Source organism: Alligator sinensis, unplaced genomic scaffold (assembly GCF_000455745.1).
Source record: "Alligator sinensis unplaced genomic scaffold, ASM45574v1 scaffold122_2, whole genome shotgun sequence".
In the NCBI taxonomy this organism is placed as follows: Eukaryota; Metazoa; Chordata; order Crocodylia; family Alligatoridae; genus Alligator; species Alligator sinensis.
The window spans coordinates 97172-114647 of record NW_005841984.1 but is presented as its reverse complement, the minus strand read 5'-3'; the positions used below and the strand labels follow the sequence as shown (position 1 = coordinate 114647).

General features: G+C 44.2%; 1 protein-coding gene across 1 annotated transcript in view; it reads right to left on the bottom strand.

Moving 5' to 3' along the window:
- The window catches only part of LOC102374807 (versican core protein), a 130115-nt gene that overhangs the window by 17157 nt on the left and 95482 nt on the right, over positions 1 to 17476 (bottom strand). Inside the window, exons 10-11 of the mRNA XM_014518804.1 lie at positions 12706 to 12864; positions 8009 to 8091 (exon numbers count right to left, since the gene is read on the bottom strand). Of these exons, the coding sequence (XP_014374290.1) occupies positions 8009 to 8091; positions 12706 to 12864 (242 nt within the window). The remainder of the gene's footprint in view (positions 1 to 8008; positions 8092 to 12705; positions 12865 to 17476) is intronic.

Here is a 17476-nt window from a genome sequence, read left to right as displayed (position 1 = left end):
CAGGAATCCCGTATGAGATGCACGCTCAGGTAACAGCAGAGCTGTAGCTAGGCATTCTGGGGTCTGGCGCAGGTCACGCCCAGAGCAACCGCCTATGCACTGCTACATAATTGCTTCCATTTAATTTGGTGCCCTCCATCTGGGGGCACCTGGCTCCAGCATACCTCTGGCACCACTTTTGCTAGGATACTGGGCAACAGGAATATTGACACAGAAACCAAAACAGAAAAGGATAAGATTTTTGTTTTAATCAAATCGTGATATGATTTTGAAAAAATGTTAAAAAAAACAACTAATATGTGGTTGTTTCAGTCCAGAAGCAAATCAGAAACTAGACAAAAACTAGTGTTGTCATATATTGACAAAATATTGACTTTTAAAACAGGCTAATTATTACAGAGAACTAGGTTTTGCATTTCTTATGTATAGCTGACAGATTTTATCATTTACATTCAGACAGAGCCAGCTGCACCTATAGTTGCAATCAGGCAATATCCTGCCAGAGAACTCGCTGAGTTTCAGTCAGTATTTCATAATGAAGTTTTAAAGCTGTTGGGATGCTTTCAGCTGACAGGGCTTCAACCTTTGACCTCAACAACTCAAGGCTGCTACTGAATCTCTCATTTGGGAAAGAATATTAAAAAGGTAGAGGCACAGTTTTTACAGCAATATTTGTAGCTTACATATTTCCTTAATGGTGTTTCACCTGCTTTTAGATATAACCAGTAAATAGTCAGGCAGAATTATTTATTGACAAATCTGTGTTAGTAATATAAGCACAATTGTTTGCAGAAATACATAGCACTTGTACACTGAAGCCTGCACTAACTATCTGTTGGCTTCCAGGTGAAATGTATAGCATTGATTTTTCTTCTTTACTGCTATGAATTGTTTGAGGCCAAGTTACCTGAGAGACTCTCACTTTCATCATGATGAACTAACAAAGCTGTAATCAGTGCCAGATATTAAGAATGCAGATCGTACCTGTTTCTGTTAAACTGGATATAACATGTAGAATATGTATAGTATAATAGGTATGTAACCTAGTTTGTTAAAAGTTCTTTTTAAGCAAAACTTTAAGTCTCAATACTGACAGATAAGTAAATTTCCTTTGGCATCAGCAGGGAAGTGAAAGGTACAGTTTTAAACTTGGCAATCATTTTTGGTGCCAAGTTTAAAATTGTGGCTTTCACATTTGCTTCCCTGGGAGCTGAAAGTGGGGCCCCTCCACCAATGGGGCTGGGGAGAAAGGGGGCCAGGGCTGGAGTTGGTCTGGAAGAGCCATGCCTGGGGGCGGGGGTGGTGCTGCGTGTAGGAGGGAGTAGGGCGAGCCAGGCTGGGAGAGCCGTGCCCCACCTGCTGTGGTGGGGGCAGCGGTTGGGGCTGAGCCGGCCCGGGCCAGGACCGCCGCGCCACACTATGCCTTTGTGGGTGATGGCACTGGGAGGGCCTGCGGGGACTACAGTCCCCCAAAATTTATCTTAGCCCCGCCCCCCACCACTCCTCCCAGTGCTGCTGCCCACCCGCAGAAACACGGTGTGGTGCTCCTGGCCTGGCTCAGCCCAGCCCAGCCCAGCCCAGCCCTCTGCATCTGCATGGCTGCACAGGACAGCTAGGAAGCAGCTCCCTGCAGGGAAGTGTAATGGGAGCCAGGAGGGGAGTAAGAATGAGCATCAGGTAGCTTGCGGCAGGGGGTGGAGGGTTGTAGGGCTGCCTCTGTGTGATCGAGGTTGGAGGAGGGGGGAGGTCCTGTGAGAGGAAAGTGTGTGTGTTGTGTGTGGTCATGTGCAGAGAGTGAGAGTAGAGTGTGCAGAGAGTGTGTCTGTGTGCGCCTGTGTGTATGCATGCGTGTGTGGTACATTTGGCCATAGCGGGGGCAGGGAACAGGGAGAAGAGGTGGGCATGTGCCCCCCAGGCTGGCGGGGTCCACCCAAGAGGAGGGGGCCTCCAATTTTATACTTGCCCAGGCCCCCAGTACACCTTAATCTGACTCTGCCCTCCCCACCACAATGACCTGCTCTGCCGGGGGACAGAGCAGGCAGGGGGCGTAGATCCTGGGTTGCCCTTTCCTTCAAAAATGATCTTCACCTTAAAAAGGCTGGAGACCACTGACTTACACATATGCTGAATCCAATTGGGTTTGATTGTTTTATCAATGCCACAAGCATTTTCCCTCCATAACTTTGCATAAGGATTAGACTACACACACACACAATATGAATCTTCATGGATTGTAGAACTCATTTACTGGAATTATTTTGTTAACCATGTAAAATGCAAAATGATGTATGAAAAACATGGACTGAGGGAAAAAAGGATATTTTTATTGTTGCTATTTTTGAGTAATTGCCAAGAGCTGATTATTTCCATAGGAAAAATCAGCCAGTATTTTCAAAAGTAATTAGGCATTTAATTCTAATTACGCATTTAATTCTATATTTAGGCACTTAAAATCTCACTTGAATTTCCAAAAACATAGGTGCTTCTTGACAGGACTTTAATAGGAGTTGCTGGGTGTTTTTTCCTCAATTGCACCTTGTACCAAGTTTTTTGCCTTACCAGATAGATGACAAAGTTTACTTTATTCATCATTCACTTCCCTTCATCATAATACCAGAGAGCACTTATATACATGCTGAGCATCTGCTCCAATGTGTGCTAATTAGCTGCAAAATGGTGGTGGGGATGTTTTAACTAAAGCTTGTCAAATGAGTTTTAGTTCAAGCTCACCTGCCACCATTTTGAAATACAGGATGCTAAATACACATGATGCTGCAGGTACTTTAATCAGAGTTCCTCTCAGAGCCACTTTAATTAAAGCATCATCCCCGGCTCCATCCCAAAGCATGTATAGAGATGCCCCTAGTGTTTATCCCATGTGAGCTTACAGGAGTAAAAGGTGAAAAGAAAATCCCATCTTTATTGACCAGTGGAAGTAAAAAAAGGCAATACACAGATGGTGTTTTTGAACATATCCATGGACCTCTCACTGAAATCAGCTAGAGATGGACAGGCACTTCCCTACATATAATTTAGTGGAGAATAACTTGCAAGACCCTCAGAAGTATATTCAGTAATACAAATCAATGAATATAAGTGTGTAGTTTTGTTCAATCCTTATCATATTTAATGATACCTGGCTTGTAGCTGCAGTTAACACATCTAGAAAAAAACAATGTATGATGTATGTGAACTGAAAATGTCAAAAAAATGACTTATTTCCTTTCATTTAATTGACTAGTTTAAAAATCTTTTAGGTGCAAATAATAATAATAATAATAATAAAGAAGAGCATTTGATCTTTTTTCCAGAAATTGCTAATAAAGTATATGCCAACACTTGGTAAAAGAGTTCCCTTCAACAGACTGAATAATTAAGTTGTGGGTTGTCTCATGTCCATGAAAAATGTGCAACAGGTAATCCAAACCTTGTTCCTAAATCTCCAGTGGTAGAGTCTGAGGTTCATAGATTCCTAATTTTCACTTTCCTTGACCACGAGTGAAATTAAAAGTGAAGGATAAATCACAATGTATGTATACTATTTATCAGAGCTGATTCATTTGGGCAGCATGGGGTAGGAAGGTATCAGCACTTCCAGAATGATCACCTATTTTAAGTTTTGCAAGTTGAACATAAAAGATTTTATGTACCAAGGATCAGAACAGTTTTATAAACAAAATGTAAAGGACCTAAGGGCCATGATCTTGAAGTCTGTCCAAGCTGTTCTTGGTACATGATTCAAACAGGCTGTAGGATAATGGTATCTTTACATCACCTTCTCATCAACCACATCCTGAGGCCATCTATGGACTGCTATGGCTCTTTGGCACTAGTTAAAGTAGTCATTAATCAAGCCACAGATCCCTGTTGCCCTAGAGTACTCTAACCTCAACCCCAAGGCAGCTCCAATGCCAGAGAAATCCTCGGCAGACTGTATGACATAACTTTACTTTCCCGTTGAGCCAATAGAATTAAGTACCATTGTACTCAAAGGAAAACATTGACTGTGAGAGCAGTACAATACTGAGCAACAAAGACAATACTGGACAATACAATTACAGCATGTTGAGTGCAGTAATTACTGCACTCCAGCAGCCGCTAGCGTCTCGTGTATCGGTGTCTCCGTGCTGAAAAATGGCAGTGGGGGTGCTTTATCTAATGCTGGGTCAACAAGCTTTAGATAAAGTGCCTCTGCCAACATTATGAAGTATGGGGACGCTGATATGTGAGATACTCTGGGCACTTTAATTAGAGTCGTTCTCAGAGCTGCTCTAATTAAATTGCCCCTCCCTCCCCCCACTCCTGAAGCACATGTATAAATACCCTGAACTCCCAGAAAAGTCAGGGTTGTTTAGGAATATCAAAACATACTACTGGAAGGGACCTGCTCAGCCACCCAGGCCTGTTCCCTGTATTTACAGGCAAGCATTTACCCAAGGAATCCTTCAAATCACCACTGAAATCCCCCACACGCAACCACAAGGTGCAATACCCAAAACACCAAGAATATCCTGTAACATGCTACTGACAAAGGCAGGGATAAAAGGGCACTGATGATACCCTGCCATTGCAATCACAGGGAAGCAGATGATTAGCATATGCTCAGAAGGTCCTAGGAAAAGGATCATGCCCCACAATACTGAGGAAGGGAAAAAAATGCAGTCCTTGCCAATATGACTTTGCATATATTCTGAGTCTGGTTGTTATTGGATACCATCAGTAAAAATGTTAACCGTATCAATCCAATTTGTAACAATGAATTCAGAAATATTTTCTCTTCATTTCTGAGATTAGAGATAGCCTCTTAGATAAAGCTAGGCTTTAAACAGGACAAATTCAATAAAGACAAGGAAGTACTTATACCATTGTATAAGGCATTGATAAAACTATGTTTAGAATCTAGGTGTAGGTCAACCAATGGAAGCTGATGATGTATTTTAGAAAACACATATGCATTTGAGCAAGCTGCAACTAAAGCACTTATTTAACACTGTAACAACTAAGAAGGATAAATGGCTATTAACAAGTAAGAAGGCAGAAAGCAAAGAAAATTTTTAGTGTGACTAAAAATTAAAAAGCAAACAGCAAAACAGTAAGTTGGGAACTCAGACAGAATCACTGCATGCATGAAACATATGGAATCCGTTACTATGAAAGACTGTTGAAGCAGTGAGTATAAATGAGTTCAGGAGTCACCTAGATTGTTTCCGAAAGAAGGGATGGAGGGAAGTTGTAAAAAATAAAAAAGGCAGGGAAATGGGAAAAAGATCAATCAAAAAGAGGTCTGCTGGGCAGATGGTCTGATCCTGCTCCTGGAATGCCTTCTCTCCTTAAATTCAAAGGAAAAGCAAAAAATTTAACACTGTGTTTGCCCAGTAGCATTAGCTTTTAATTTCCTGTATTTTGTTGGCTTGTGTCATACCAAATTTGTCTTTGCAATATATGTTTGCAGCTTGCTTAATATTTAGTAGTGTAAAGCTCTGCTACTCCCCAGGCCAGATTGCCGGAACCTACAAGGGAAGAGGAAAGTGGAGTACAAGAGCTACGTAAGCATGATGCTCCCAAGAATAGGTGACAAGAGTCAGAAGGAAGCATCAGCAGTAGCAGGAGCCCTCTCCCAACACTTGAGAGAGATTGGCTAGGGACAGAAATGACACATAAGCCAGATAAGCGATCAGAAACCAGTCTAAACTTGTAACAGAACAGAAGTTCAGTGCACGTGAACTGGTTTCAAAATGGCCAAACCTGGCTTAAGATAGACCTGGATAAGTGTAATATCAGATCACTTTAGATGAGACTGGTCTATCAGACTTTTATCCCAGTTCCCCTCACAATACAAGTTACCTCACAGTCCCTAGGCATCCCAGAATGCTATGTGGTTCTCTGCTAGCCCCACCCCCGTGGCCCACTGGAAAGTGGCTCACCCTCTGCTGCTCCAGCCCAGCATGGCTGGGCAGACCAAAGTCAGGGGATCCCAGGTCAGAGCAGGGAACCCCACCTAGGTGTGAGGCTCCCCCCACATGGGCAGATGCCTGGTTTGGGGAGGGGGGGGGCTGGCATCAGCCCAGGGAACTGCTGCCCTCCAACCTGCAGGGATGGGTCTAAGCCACAGCCTGATCATGTGGAGGAGATACCGTCCTCTGCTCCTGTGGCAGGGCAGACCAGGGCTCAGAGGACCCTAGGCTGGTGTGCGGGAAATACCCTGAGGCATGGGGCTCCCCCCGTGTGGGCAGATGCTGGGCTGCAGGAGCTGGCACCTGGACAGGGTGTTCCTTTTCCCCATCCTAGGAGGTATGATTTAGCACCCCCTGTCTTCTGGCATAGGAATCTGGCTGCCTTTCCTAACTAAAGAGTGAACATGAGTTCAGTTTGTTATCAGTCCAATTTACACAGCTTAGAGAAACCTGCAAAGATTGAATCGATTCTGCCTCGGGCTTTTTCACTGTGTAATTAGCCACTGTGCCTCCAGGCACAAGTGGGCACATTGGTTCTAGAACTAAGGCAGCAAGTTGAGTGCATGATCGAAACATTTGATTTTTTTCTTTGGTTTCTCTATTGTCACCTGTAGCACACCACAGCTCTTACTAACACATATCAGAGAGGCCTTTAAACCTCTATCCATCTACAGTAAAAGCCCTATTATCCGACACGAGTGGGCAATGGTGGGTGCCGGGAAGCTAAAAGTGCTGGTCACCTGAGGCACCAAGTTTCCCGCCAGATGTGGAGGTGGGGGGGAAGGTGGCAGCTGTGCAGGGGGTGGCTGCCCAGGGGTGCAGGACTCCTGACTCTTACCCTGGGCAGGGCGGGTGGTGACGCCGGGTCCCTCCCCTCGACCATGTCTGGCCACACGCCCATTCCCCCCTCCCCCGCAATGCCAGGGCAGCCTAGGCACAGACTACTGCAGCAGGGGGGAGAGGCGCACACACATCCAGGGAAGAAAGCAGTGCAGCAGGCAGGAAAGTGGTGGGGCACAGCACCATGTGCGTCCTGCCGCTGAAATTCTGGTTAATGGAGTATTCCAACTAGTAAAATCCCAGATAATAGGGATTTTACTGTACATCAAATGGCAATTAATCAACTTTGTTTCAAACTCCCTTCTAAAGAAACCATAGCTATGTGATAAAGCAGTAATGACAGTAGACTGCCTGTGTATGAGCTGAGGACCAGATGTTCCCTGATTTAAGGAGCATTCATAACTAAAAGGACACAATAAGCAGAACCAATCTTTGCACAGTATGTATCAATGGGTATTAAATTGGCCATAAATCACCTGTCTCTTCTAAGAATGAGACAAATAGGGAAGAGAATGGGTGAAACTGAATGATGTCTGGCAGCTGACTGAGTTAGTTTAATTTAAGGAGAGAATGTTTTTCTTACCTTTCTATTTTTTTATCCTTATTGCTTTAATGCTATAAAATATACCAACAATATCCTAAAATCTTAAGAAGAAGCCATTGGGTCAAGGCTTTGTACACACACTGCAGCTCAGAAAAGAAGTGGGCAAAACTGGCTTTAAGTTGCCTTTATAATCTAATCAAGAGTAGACTGCCAGGCACTGGTACAATCTCAAAATACCTCCCAGGACCTCCAAGGTGCTCGGCAGATGAGAATCACTCAAGATCAGGAAATATTTCTTTCAACTTAAGAATGCTTTTTGCCCTGGTGGTCAAGACAAGGATAATGCAGGAACCACTATGCCATCTTAACAGGATGTGAGACTTTCCCTGTGAAAGCTGAATCCTCATGCAACCAAATACATCTTCATACCCTTTTTGTATGAGCAGGTAAGTGCAAAACAATAAACTCCAGCAGGAGCAAGGATAAACTGTGGATCCTAATACAATATGGTCATAAGAGGTAACTATTCCAAGACAAGGAAGTTTGCTAACTCGTTGCACATTTAGCTACTGCTTTGTTCCTGGAGTCAGGCCAAATTTTATTTCTAATGGGAATTTCAACGACCAGAAAAAGATTTATAATCAGTTATTTCATTTTAAAGGCATCTTACCAGTGTGCTGCCATCAGTCCAACGGAAATCACGCTCAAACATCTTGTCATTGAGACCAATCCACTGGTAATCATGCCCAATTCCTAAAAGGAAATGAACCACAAAGATATTTTATGAGCTTTCCCATAGAAGGGAGACATTTCAACAAGAAAAATAAAGAATTTTCACAGACTGACGTAGACATCCTGTTCTTCGAATTCTTTTTAACTCACTGTGCAAACAAATATTGATAGGGTATCTTCTAGCCTTTTTATTTAATTAAGGAAGTCTGTAAAAATGTAGATTCTAATCTAATTATTTTAAACAATCCCCTATCTTCCCTCTGTTGGGTACCTCCCAAAAAAACAGATTTGTTTTCTACCTAACTGTGCATTTTAAAAGTCAGACAAAGACAACTAGTAGAAAGAAACTGTCTCAGCATTTGACTATGGCTGTGTATATTCTCCCAGCTTGTTCTCCTGGTAGAAAACTTTCCCCACAAACACCTAAACAGACATTCAAATGCTGAGCCCTTGAAAAGCAGAGAGCTTCCTATGCTGACACTGCACAACCCCCGTGTACATATTTCAGGGGCCCTGCAGGCTCCCTCAGTCTGCCTGGAGAATAGCAGCAGTGCACAGGAAAGCCTTGATTGGCTGGCCCCAACTACTTAAGGTCAGCCTTCCAGCAGCACAACCTGATGACTGTCAAAGAAGTATGTTCTCCTCCCTGCTTGGCAGAAGCAGTAGAGTCCAACTCAAGCAACACACTGTCTCTGGGGGTGAAGAGAAGAGCAGCAAAGGGGAGGGGGGGGGAGGGAGGGAACAAGGAACCCTGAGATGCTGAAGGATTGTACTGTGGCTTCTCTCAGAAAAGAATATGTACAGACATTCGCTCTCCCACGAAAAATTTGCCTAGTTATTCCCACATTTATTTTTCTTCTTGAGTGGCTTTTCTGCTTTGGGAGAAAAAATCCTGAACATCTGTACACTTGTGGTTTTTCATAGGAGAGCACTGACTCTCCCAGGAGAAAATGAATATCTGTATGTGGTCTCATAGAAGACATGGCCCCTTAGGAGACAAATGTCAGAAGTTTTGGCAGAGGGTCACCAGGGCTAAGTACAGAGGGTCAAAAAGACCAAGGCAGAATTGGTTCAATCTTCACAGGTTTTTCTAAGCTATGCAACTTGAACTAATAACAAACTGAATTGATTTTCAGTGTTTGGGGGGCCAAGACAGGCAGAAGCCTGCACTGACCCAGGCCACTCACATGCATTACCCCTCATTGCCAGCTGCCTAAAGTTGCTAACCCCGGACCAGTGTCTCTTCTCAGCCCCCAACTTGGGGAGGGGGGCAGCACACACCAACTGGCCCTGGCCTCCCAGCTGGGGTCTGCCTAGTATGGAAAAAGCCCCCAGTGGGGGGATTTTCACCCCCACAGCCTGGTTAGTAGGGCTCCCCACCCTCTCCCCAGCCCCACACCCATGAGAGGGGGGAGGGAAAATGCATGTACCCAGCCCAGCACCGGCCCCCCATCCCAGCTGGGGTCTCCCACCCAGGGGGGAAAGACCTCACTAGGGCCTTTTCACTCACCTACAGCCCAGCTCACTGGACTAGAATCAGCTCAGCACTCCCTCCTCTCCAGCTCCTGCCTGTAAAAGGCATGGAGCAAGGGGGTGATTACAGTAGCACAGCTGATCCCCACAGCCAGGGTCTGCCTGGTGCAGGGAGGGTGGGGGCAAAGCCTGCACTGGGGACTTTTTGCTCCCCACCTCAGCCTGTCTTGTCAGGCTGGCATGGGCTAAGTTTCACCCCCTCTCCAGTCCCCTCCACCTGAAGTCCACCTACTAAGGTCTGCCTGGCACGAGGCAGTGAAAGTGCCTACTGGGGGAGGTTTACTCTCTTGCAGCCCAGTGAATCAGGCTAGAATTGGCTCTGCCCTGCCTCCTCTCTGGGAGGGGGTAGAGCTGATCCCCACCTGGCTTGCCTGGCTACAGGGTTATGAAAAGCCCTTGGTGGGGCTTCACCACCCTGTCCTGGGCAGACCCTGAATGGGGAGGCCAGTGCCGGGCCAGTCTGGTACATTCCACTCTCCCCCTGCCCACCTCTGACAGGTGGGGGAGTTGGGGAGGGGACAGGGCTGAGCCCATGCTAATCTGACAAGCCAGGCTGCAAAGGAGTGAAAATATCACAGTGGGAGCTTTCCTCTCACCCTTCCCCCCGCCCCCCTCCCCCACACCAGGCAGACCTTGGCTTCGGGGACCAGTGTCCGGCTGTTCTGGTGTATTCCCCCCCGCTGGAGGGGGGATAGGGATGAGCTGATCCTAGCCGGAAAGCCGGTCTGCAGTGGAGTGAAACAATTAGGTGACTGTGGCTTTGATGCCTAGATAGTCAGATGGGTCGCCAATTGGCTAGAGGGTCGCACCCAGAGAGTGGTGGTGGATGGGTCATTTTTGACCTGGAGGGATGTGGCAGTGGGGTACCCCAGGGCTCGCTCCTTGGGCCCAACATCTTCATCAGCGACTTGGACGAGGGGGTGAAAAGCACCTTGTTCAAATTCATGGATGACACTAAGATGTGGGGAGAGGTGGGCATGCTAGAAGGGAGGGACAGGCTACAACTAGATCTGGACAGGTTACAGGGGTGGGCGGATGAGAATAGGATGGGATTCAATACTGACAAGTGCAAGGTACTGCACCTAGGGAGGAAGAACCAGCAGCATACCTATAGGCTGGGGAGCTCCTTTCTTGTCAGCACAGAGACAGAAAAGGATCTTGGAATCATTATTGATTCCAAAATGAATATGGGCCGCCAATGTGCGGATGCAGTCAGTAAGGCTAACTGCACCTTGTCACGCATCCACAGATGCATCATGAGCAGGTCCAAGGAGGTGATCCTCCCCCTCAATGTGACATTGGTCAGGCTGCAGTTGGAGTAGTGTGTCCAGTTCTGGGCACCGCACTTCAGGAGGTATGTGGACAGCATTGAGAGGGTCCAAAGGAGGGTCACTCAAATGGTCAGGGGGAAACAGGCCAGGCCCTACAAGGAGAGGCTATGGGACCTGAACCTGTTCAGCCTCCACAAGAGAAGGCTGAGAGGGAATCTGGTGACCGTCTATGAACTTACCAGGGGGGACCTGCAGGGAACGGGAGAGTCCCTGTTCCCCCAAGCACTACCAGGAGTAACTAGAAATAACGGCCACAAGTTGATTGAGAGTAGGTTCAGGCTAGACCTCAGGAAGCACTACATCACAGTCAGAGCGGCTAGGATTTGGAACCAACTTCCAAGGGAAGTGGTGCTTGCTCCTACCCTGGGGGTCTTCAAAAGGAGGCTAGATAATCACCTAGCCAGGGTCATTTGACCCCAGCATTCTTTCCTGCCCATGGCAGGGTGTAGGACTCGATGATCTGCTCAGGTCCCTTCCTACCCTACCAACTATGAAACTACGAAAAGCCCCCAGTGGGGGCTTTCTCCCCTGCCCCACTGCACTGGGCAGGCCCTGGCTGAGGGGTCCAGTGCCAGGCTGGGCCATTGAGTTCCCCCCTACCCCACCTCCCCTCTCAGAAGTGGAGGGCTGGGGAGGCAGTGGGGCTGAGCTAATGCCATCCCTGATGACCTGGCTGCTGTGAAGGTGAGAAGATGCTGGCAGGGAGCAAAGGTTTTAGTGTGATAGCACTGTGATAGCTAGAGAAGGGGCCAGGCCTGCTCTGCTGGAGCCGACAGCACAGCCCAGGGATGCAAAACGTTCTGGGATGCTGGGGGACTATGAGCTAACTTGAACTGGGAGGGGATCTGGGACAGAAATTCCATAAACCAGTTAGACCAAAATCAGTTAAGTCTGATCCTATACCTAACCAAGCTTATCTTAAATCTCTGTTGTGGGTTTAAACTAGTTTCAAGTCACTTAAACCAGTTTATGTGCAACTTCTGCCCCAGCCCCTGCCCCTAGTCAATGTCAAACTGGGGTGTAAAATCAAAAGTGTTTTCTTACAATACAGTATTTAGGGACTGAACACCTGACCCACAAAATAATACAACAAATGAAGATAATCAGTAAACTAATAGAGGTGGGGAATAGATGTAACTTTAAACTGTTTTAGAAGTGGGAGGGAACTTAGCCCTTGGTGATGCACAATAGTTCAATCCATGTTACTATGTCAATTGTCTGCTCTTATACCCATTTACAGGAGCTAACTTTCAAATGTAAAGAAACAAGTTTAAAGATACAGTGGTTTAGCTTACACTAAGTGTGGAATAGAGTAGACAGATGAAATGGTTAAAGCCATAAAATAATATAAGTTTAACGCATGAAAAGCCTTTCCTTTGCATCAACTGCTCCATAGTAACTGCTTATGTGAGTTCAGTAAATGGAAGATTAACTGTAGTAGCTTGTGCCTCCATGAAAAAGGGGTAAATTATTTGGTTTGGCTTCTACTTGTTGCTGTTGTTGTATTTTTCTCATGATCTAACAGTTCAAAGCTATAAAGTTGATTTCCTTCAAAGATCATTTTTTTCCTAACCCAATAATAACTGGAATTAACAGCAAAAAGTAATGGTCTAGAACACAGCGTCTCCTTGAAAAAAAGTAAATAATAATGTGTATTTTACAAAAGAAACATGAATGCCATTTAGGAGGCCTGGAATTGTTTTCTTGGTGTAAATTACTAGCTTTAAATCTGCAAGCCCGTTTTGCCCAGAGGAATCCTAATAGCACATACGGTTCACAAATATCTGCTCTTCATGAGACAAGATGCTCGTCAGGTGGGCTCCTTGGAGACGACACTCTCTTTCAGCTGCATCCCATGTGCGACGATGGGCAAAGTATTTGTAGCACTGCCCTTGGAATTTATGCCAGCCATAGTCACAAGTCTCTGTGTCTATGGCAAATGAACAAAACACACTTTTTAGAACATACATGAAATGCATTTCTATGCAATAGGATTTAAAGTTACTTAAAAGCTCACAAAGACACACTGCCCCTTTAAAAATCCCCACACCAAGAATAATCAGTGATCCTCTAATCTCATTTAAGTTCTCTTCTATTTTATTTATTAAGTTTCACTATTAGCTATTTCTCATTTTCATAAGGAAAATTATGCCTTAATAACTCTGAGAGCTTTGTCTGCTAACACACGATACAATTCCAGATTATCACATTAGACTGTACCTTGAATATCCCAGGAGGGCATTACTAACCTATAACACTGGAAGAATTAAATAAATGCAGGTGCAATGCATGGACATAAGACTGATGTAGCTCTGATGACTGAAAATGGATGGTGAGAAAAATAATTGGCATTGTTCGAGTAGCAGATGTAAAAAGTTGGAAAGCTATCTCGGCAGAGATTAAGTCGGGCCAAAAAATACCCACCCTCCCCAACAGAATAGAGTTTAATAAACTTTAGATATCAGTTTCTAAGGACAGCTGTAAAACTGAAATATGAAGAAATGAACTACACATTGTCCATGCCTGTAGGAGGGATGATGCTGATAAGAATTCACAGTAGATAGGAGTTCACATCAGCCAAAATTTCAATTCAGCTACAGAGAAATAAGCATGAACCTTGGAACTGTAGCAATTTTTTAGTTTGATGTCAATTATATTGTCAAGGTTAGACAGTCACAGACAGAACAGATGGCATAAAACTTCCATACTCAGTTTAGTTCTGCACTTTCAGTGCACAACTCAATCACAGGGAAAATTAGTTTTATAACAAGATGGGCTTAGAAAGAATAAACCAGATGCTTGAGTTTGTCTGTTTGAACTGTTTGATACTGGCATATTTTAGCTCATCCTAAGGACTATTCTGAATCACAGCATTTGGAACCCCAAAGGAGATGGCAACTCAGAAACATCAAAGCATAGCATGCTCCAACCATAACTCTTTCCTGCCACATAAACATGTCCCTGGCTTACCCTAGTATGGCCTCCATAGAAGGAAGAACTCAAGGAATACAAGTACAGCCAGTGGTGCCAGCTTTTGCATGCTAAGGATTTTCCCCATGGTGTGCTGCACTACTCCTGATGCAAAGCTGAGTCTTAAAGAATTTTTTTCCCTTTGTAGCTGTATATAAATATTTATGTTTCTGAAAGGGAATGAGGATTTTTGTTTAAAAGTCAAGGGCATGATACAGCTTTAGGAAGTCCAGCTGTATGCAAGTAATTGGTGAGCTATACATTATATACCAGGATCATTTCTACATATTCTGAATGCAAAACTTTTAACTACAATATTCACATGTCATAGGAGATGCCCTATGTGAATAAGACCACTGGTTCAATTAATTCAGCAGTGCGGCTTTCTGTGAGCATGTCTGTGTTGCTTCCATATCACTTCCCTGCTGTTTTCAGGTACCCCTACCCATTGGCTCACACTCTGCATAGATCAAACTAGGAAACGGGTGAGCAAAGATGCCCTGGGAAGGTGTCTTCTGTCGCCATTCAGGATTATCCGGCTCTGGCTTTCTTGAAAATAAGGTTCATAAAACTTCTAATTTTATAAGTTGGGCCTGCTCAGAGATGGATCAGGTGGGCAAGAAATGCTTGAGAATGGGACTTCAGGAAGTGCTATGGAAATTGTATAGATATACAATACAGCAGCGAATAGCAGCTGCATTCGTGGATGGTGCAGAAAGCCTAAAGTGAACAGTTACGAAAAAAAATCTACTCATAGGAAAAATTAATCTTAATTTACACTAGACAAGGTTCACTTTATCCTCTGAAAAACAAAGAGCTTATTTCCCTTCAGAATTTCTTTAGACCTCTGGATTGTTTGCATTTTTAAATCTCCTTTCAGAAAATGCCCATACCAATAGCCATGCTAACATTTCTCTGATAATCCCTATCACCTTTATGAGTGTAGAGGGGTAGTTGTCCTAGATTTCAGGTACAGAAATCTTTTTCCAAAGACAAACACATGCGCACGTGCACACACGTGCACACATGCACACACACTCTAAAGAACACAGATGTTACCAAAATAGAATACAATTATTTATTACTATATCCTTGTTTTCAATGTCTCATATTGTAAAAATTGTTCAAGTGTTGAAGAAATTAAACTATGAAAAAAGAATGTAATCTACAATACTGCATTTTTCCTAACTCCAATGATATGCATTGGGTGCGTGAGTCTTAATCTCTATGTTCTGGACGGTTTGTAAGTTTAGTCTGTCTCTGGATGCCTAGAACATCTGTTTAACCACATAGCATTGACTAACTGTGCTGTGTCCTTCATTGTAGGAGCTTCAAATTTTATCACTCATCTTGTTTAGGGATCATCTCATCTCACAGGAAGTAAAATAATAACAAACAGTATTTGGGGGAAATAAACAGAGAAAGGGATCAGGCATAGAGCAGGATTTTAGCCCCCCCTAATCTAGATATTGTACCCTGAATAGGAGATGGACAAGACTTTCAGAAAAAACAGCTAAATGGTATCTGAGGGATCAGAGACTAGAAGAGTTAAAAGGCAGTAGAGCATTCAAAAATAGTAAGTAATAGATAATGCCTTGACCTACTACTAAAGCTAGAAACTGTATCAAGTTTTGTCACTTTAGTTTTTTAAAAAGTGTTATTAACGTTGAAAAAAATTAATAGTAATTTATTTACCAGCTTCTAAGAGTTTCATCAGTTAATGTTTTCTATAAAACTAAAGTTTTTTTTATCAGAAAACTGAAACTGCATCCATCAGTGTGGTTATACTAATGTGAACCCCTGGTGGAGGTAAACTTAGTGGGCATGTCCAGGTGAGTGCAGACCTTTGTTTCCCCAAGGATGAGTAGCAGCGGCAAGTCTGCTGGGGCCAGCACAGTTGCTGGCCCCAGTCCCCTGCTACCCCACCCAGGGTAATCTGTTGCATGCCAGAGCATGCATGGCACGGACATTCCCCAGGGTCACACAGCAGTGGCACACTTTGTACCAATGCTATGTGCCCCTGGGGCCATACGTGCTCTAGCATACAGCTGGTTATCTTGGGTGGGGTAGGGGAGACTGGGGCCAGTAACTGTGCTGGCCCCAGCAGCCTTACCTGGGGTCCTGGATGCCTCCAGGGGCTGCAGCTGTGGCAGGAAGCTTGGCCAGCAGCCGGAGCGTGGCTCTGGCCAGCCAGGCTCAAGTTTTGGGCAGCATGCCTTGCCACCATGTGCACCATCATGCTTTTTTTTCAGCATGGTTTTTTTTTGACCCCTGGATCTCCTAGGATCAAAAAACTCCTGCACTGGAAGGTAGCAGCATGGGGAATGCCTGCATGTACAGTGTGTGGCACCACAGATAGGTCTGAGACACCACATACTGCGTGTCTGTGCTTGTTTGGACATGGCCTATGGTTGTAAACGATACTGCACTGGTATAAATTATATCCATACTAGATCTGCAATGGTGCAATTTACAACAGTAACCAAAATACTGTTGCAGATGAGGGATTGCCTCTCCATAATGACAACAGTTGGTACGCTAGACTTTTCTTTGTTTGCACTTCTGTATTCTTAATTGCTTTTTCATTAAGTAAAGAAGATACCATAAATGCAAAACAGCCAAATATAAAAACAATAAAAAATCAGAGCTGGATTTAATACTACATTACATATAGTTGAAACAGGATGTTAATCTCCTAAACAACATGCTATAAGAGATACATGCATATCAGTGTGTGTGTGGAAAGGGGAGAAGTCAATATATAAAGGTTTACGCTCTTAAATGTCTTTACTGAACCAGAAGGTCTAGTTAAGGAATGACAGTAAATTTTCTGATCTGATGAATGTCCAGTTGTGAATGGTTTTGGTATGAGGACTAATCTGGAACAATAACTGTTCTGAGGGCATTATATTCATACATTTTATTGTGGGATGTAATCACAACTTTTTGTAAGCTGAACTCAAAATACGCTGGAAAGACTGAAATACTACTTGCCACATTTATGGTGTTTTTAAAGTTGTCTTGCTAGCTCCAAGATTTATTGCACTTTAGAGGTTCATTTTCAGTGATGTGTGCCAGGAGTTACCCACACAGCTTCTGTTCCCCATAACAGCAATTGTAGATGTAAAACTCTCCAAGCCCTGCATTAGAAATGTACCCCCTAGGTGCAGTATATAGGCAGGTTCAGCTTTTTCAACAGCTGCAATAAGCTGCTGACAATAGGTCCCTTGTCTTCAAACAAATTTCACAAAGGAGCTTAAGAAATCAGTCTGAAACACAGGTATTAGAATGTACGCGGAGTGTTGCTCAGCTGTGAACCCTGTCTGCATGTCTGGATTCAGGTAACAAATGAAGGTAAGAGTCCTATTAGCCCACACATCTTGAAGTAAAACTATTCAAGAATTCCCTCTCAGCTGTGAGACAGTCAGAATCTGCCTTTTTCCCCAAGAGTATCCTTGCAGCAAACCCTTCTCTGCTCTTTCTTTTTGTAAGCTACTAAACTCTAAAAACAAAGCGAGTTAGATGAGACAACAGTCATCACAAACATTTGGATACGGATCTTGGTCTTAAAA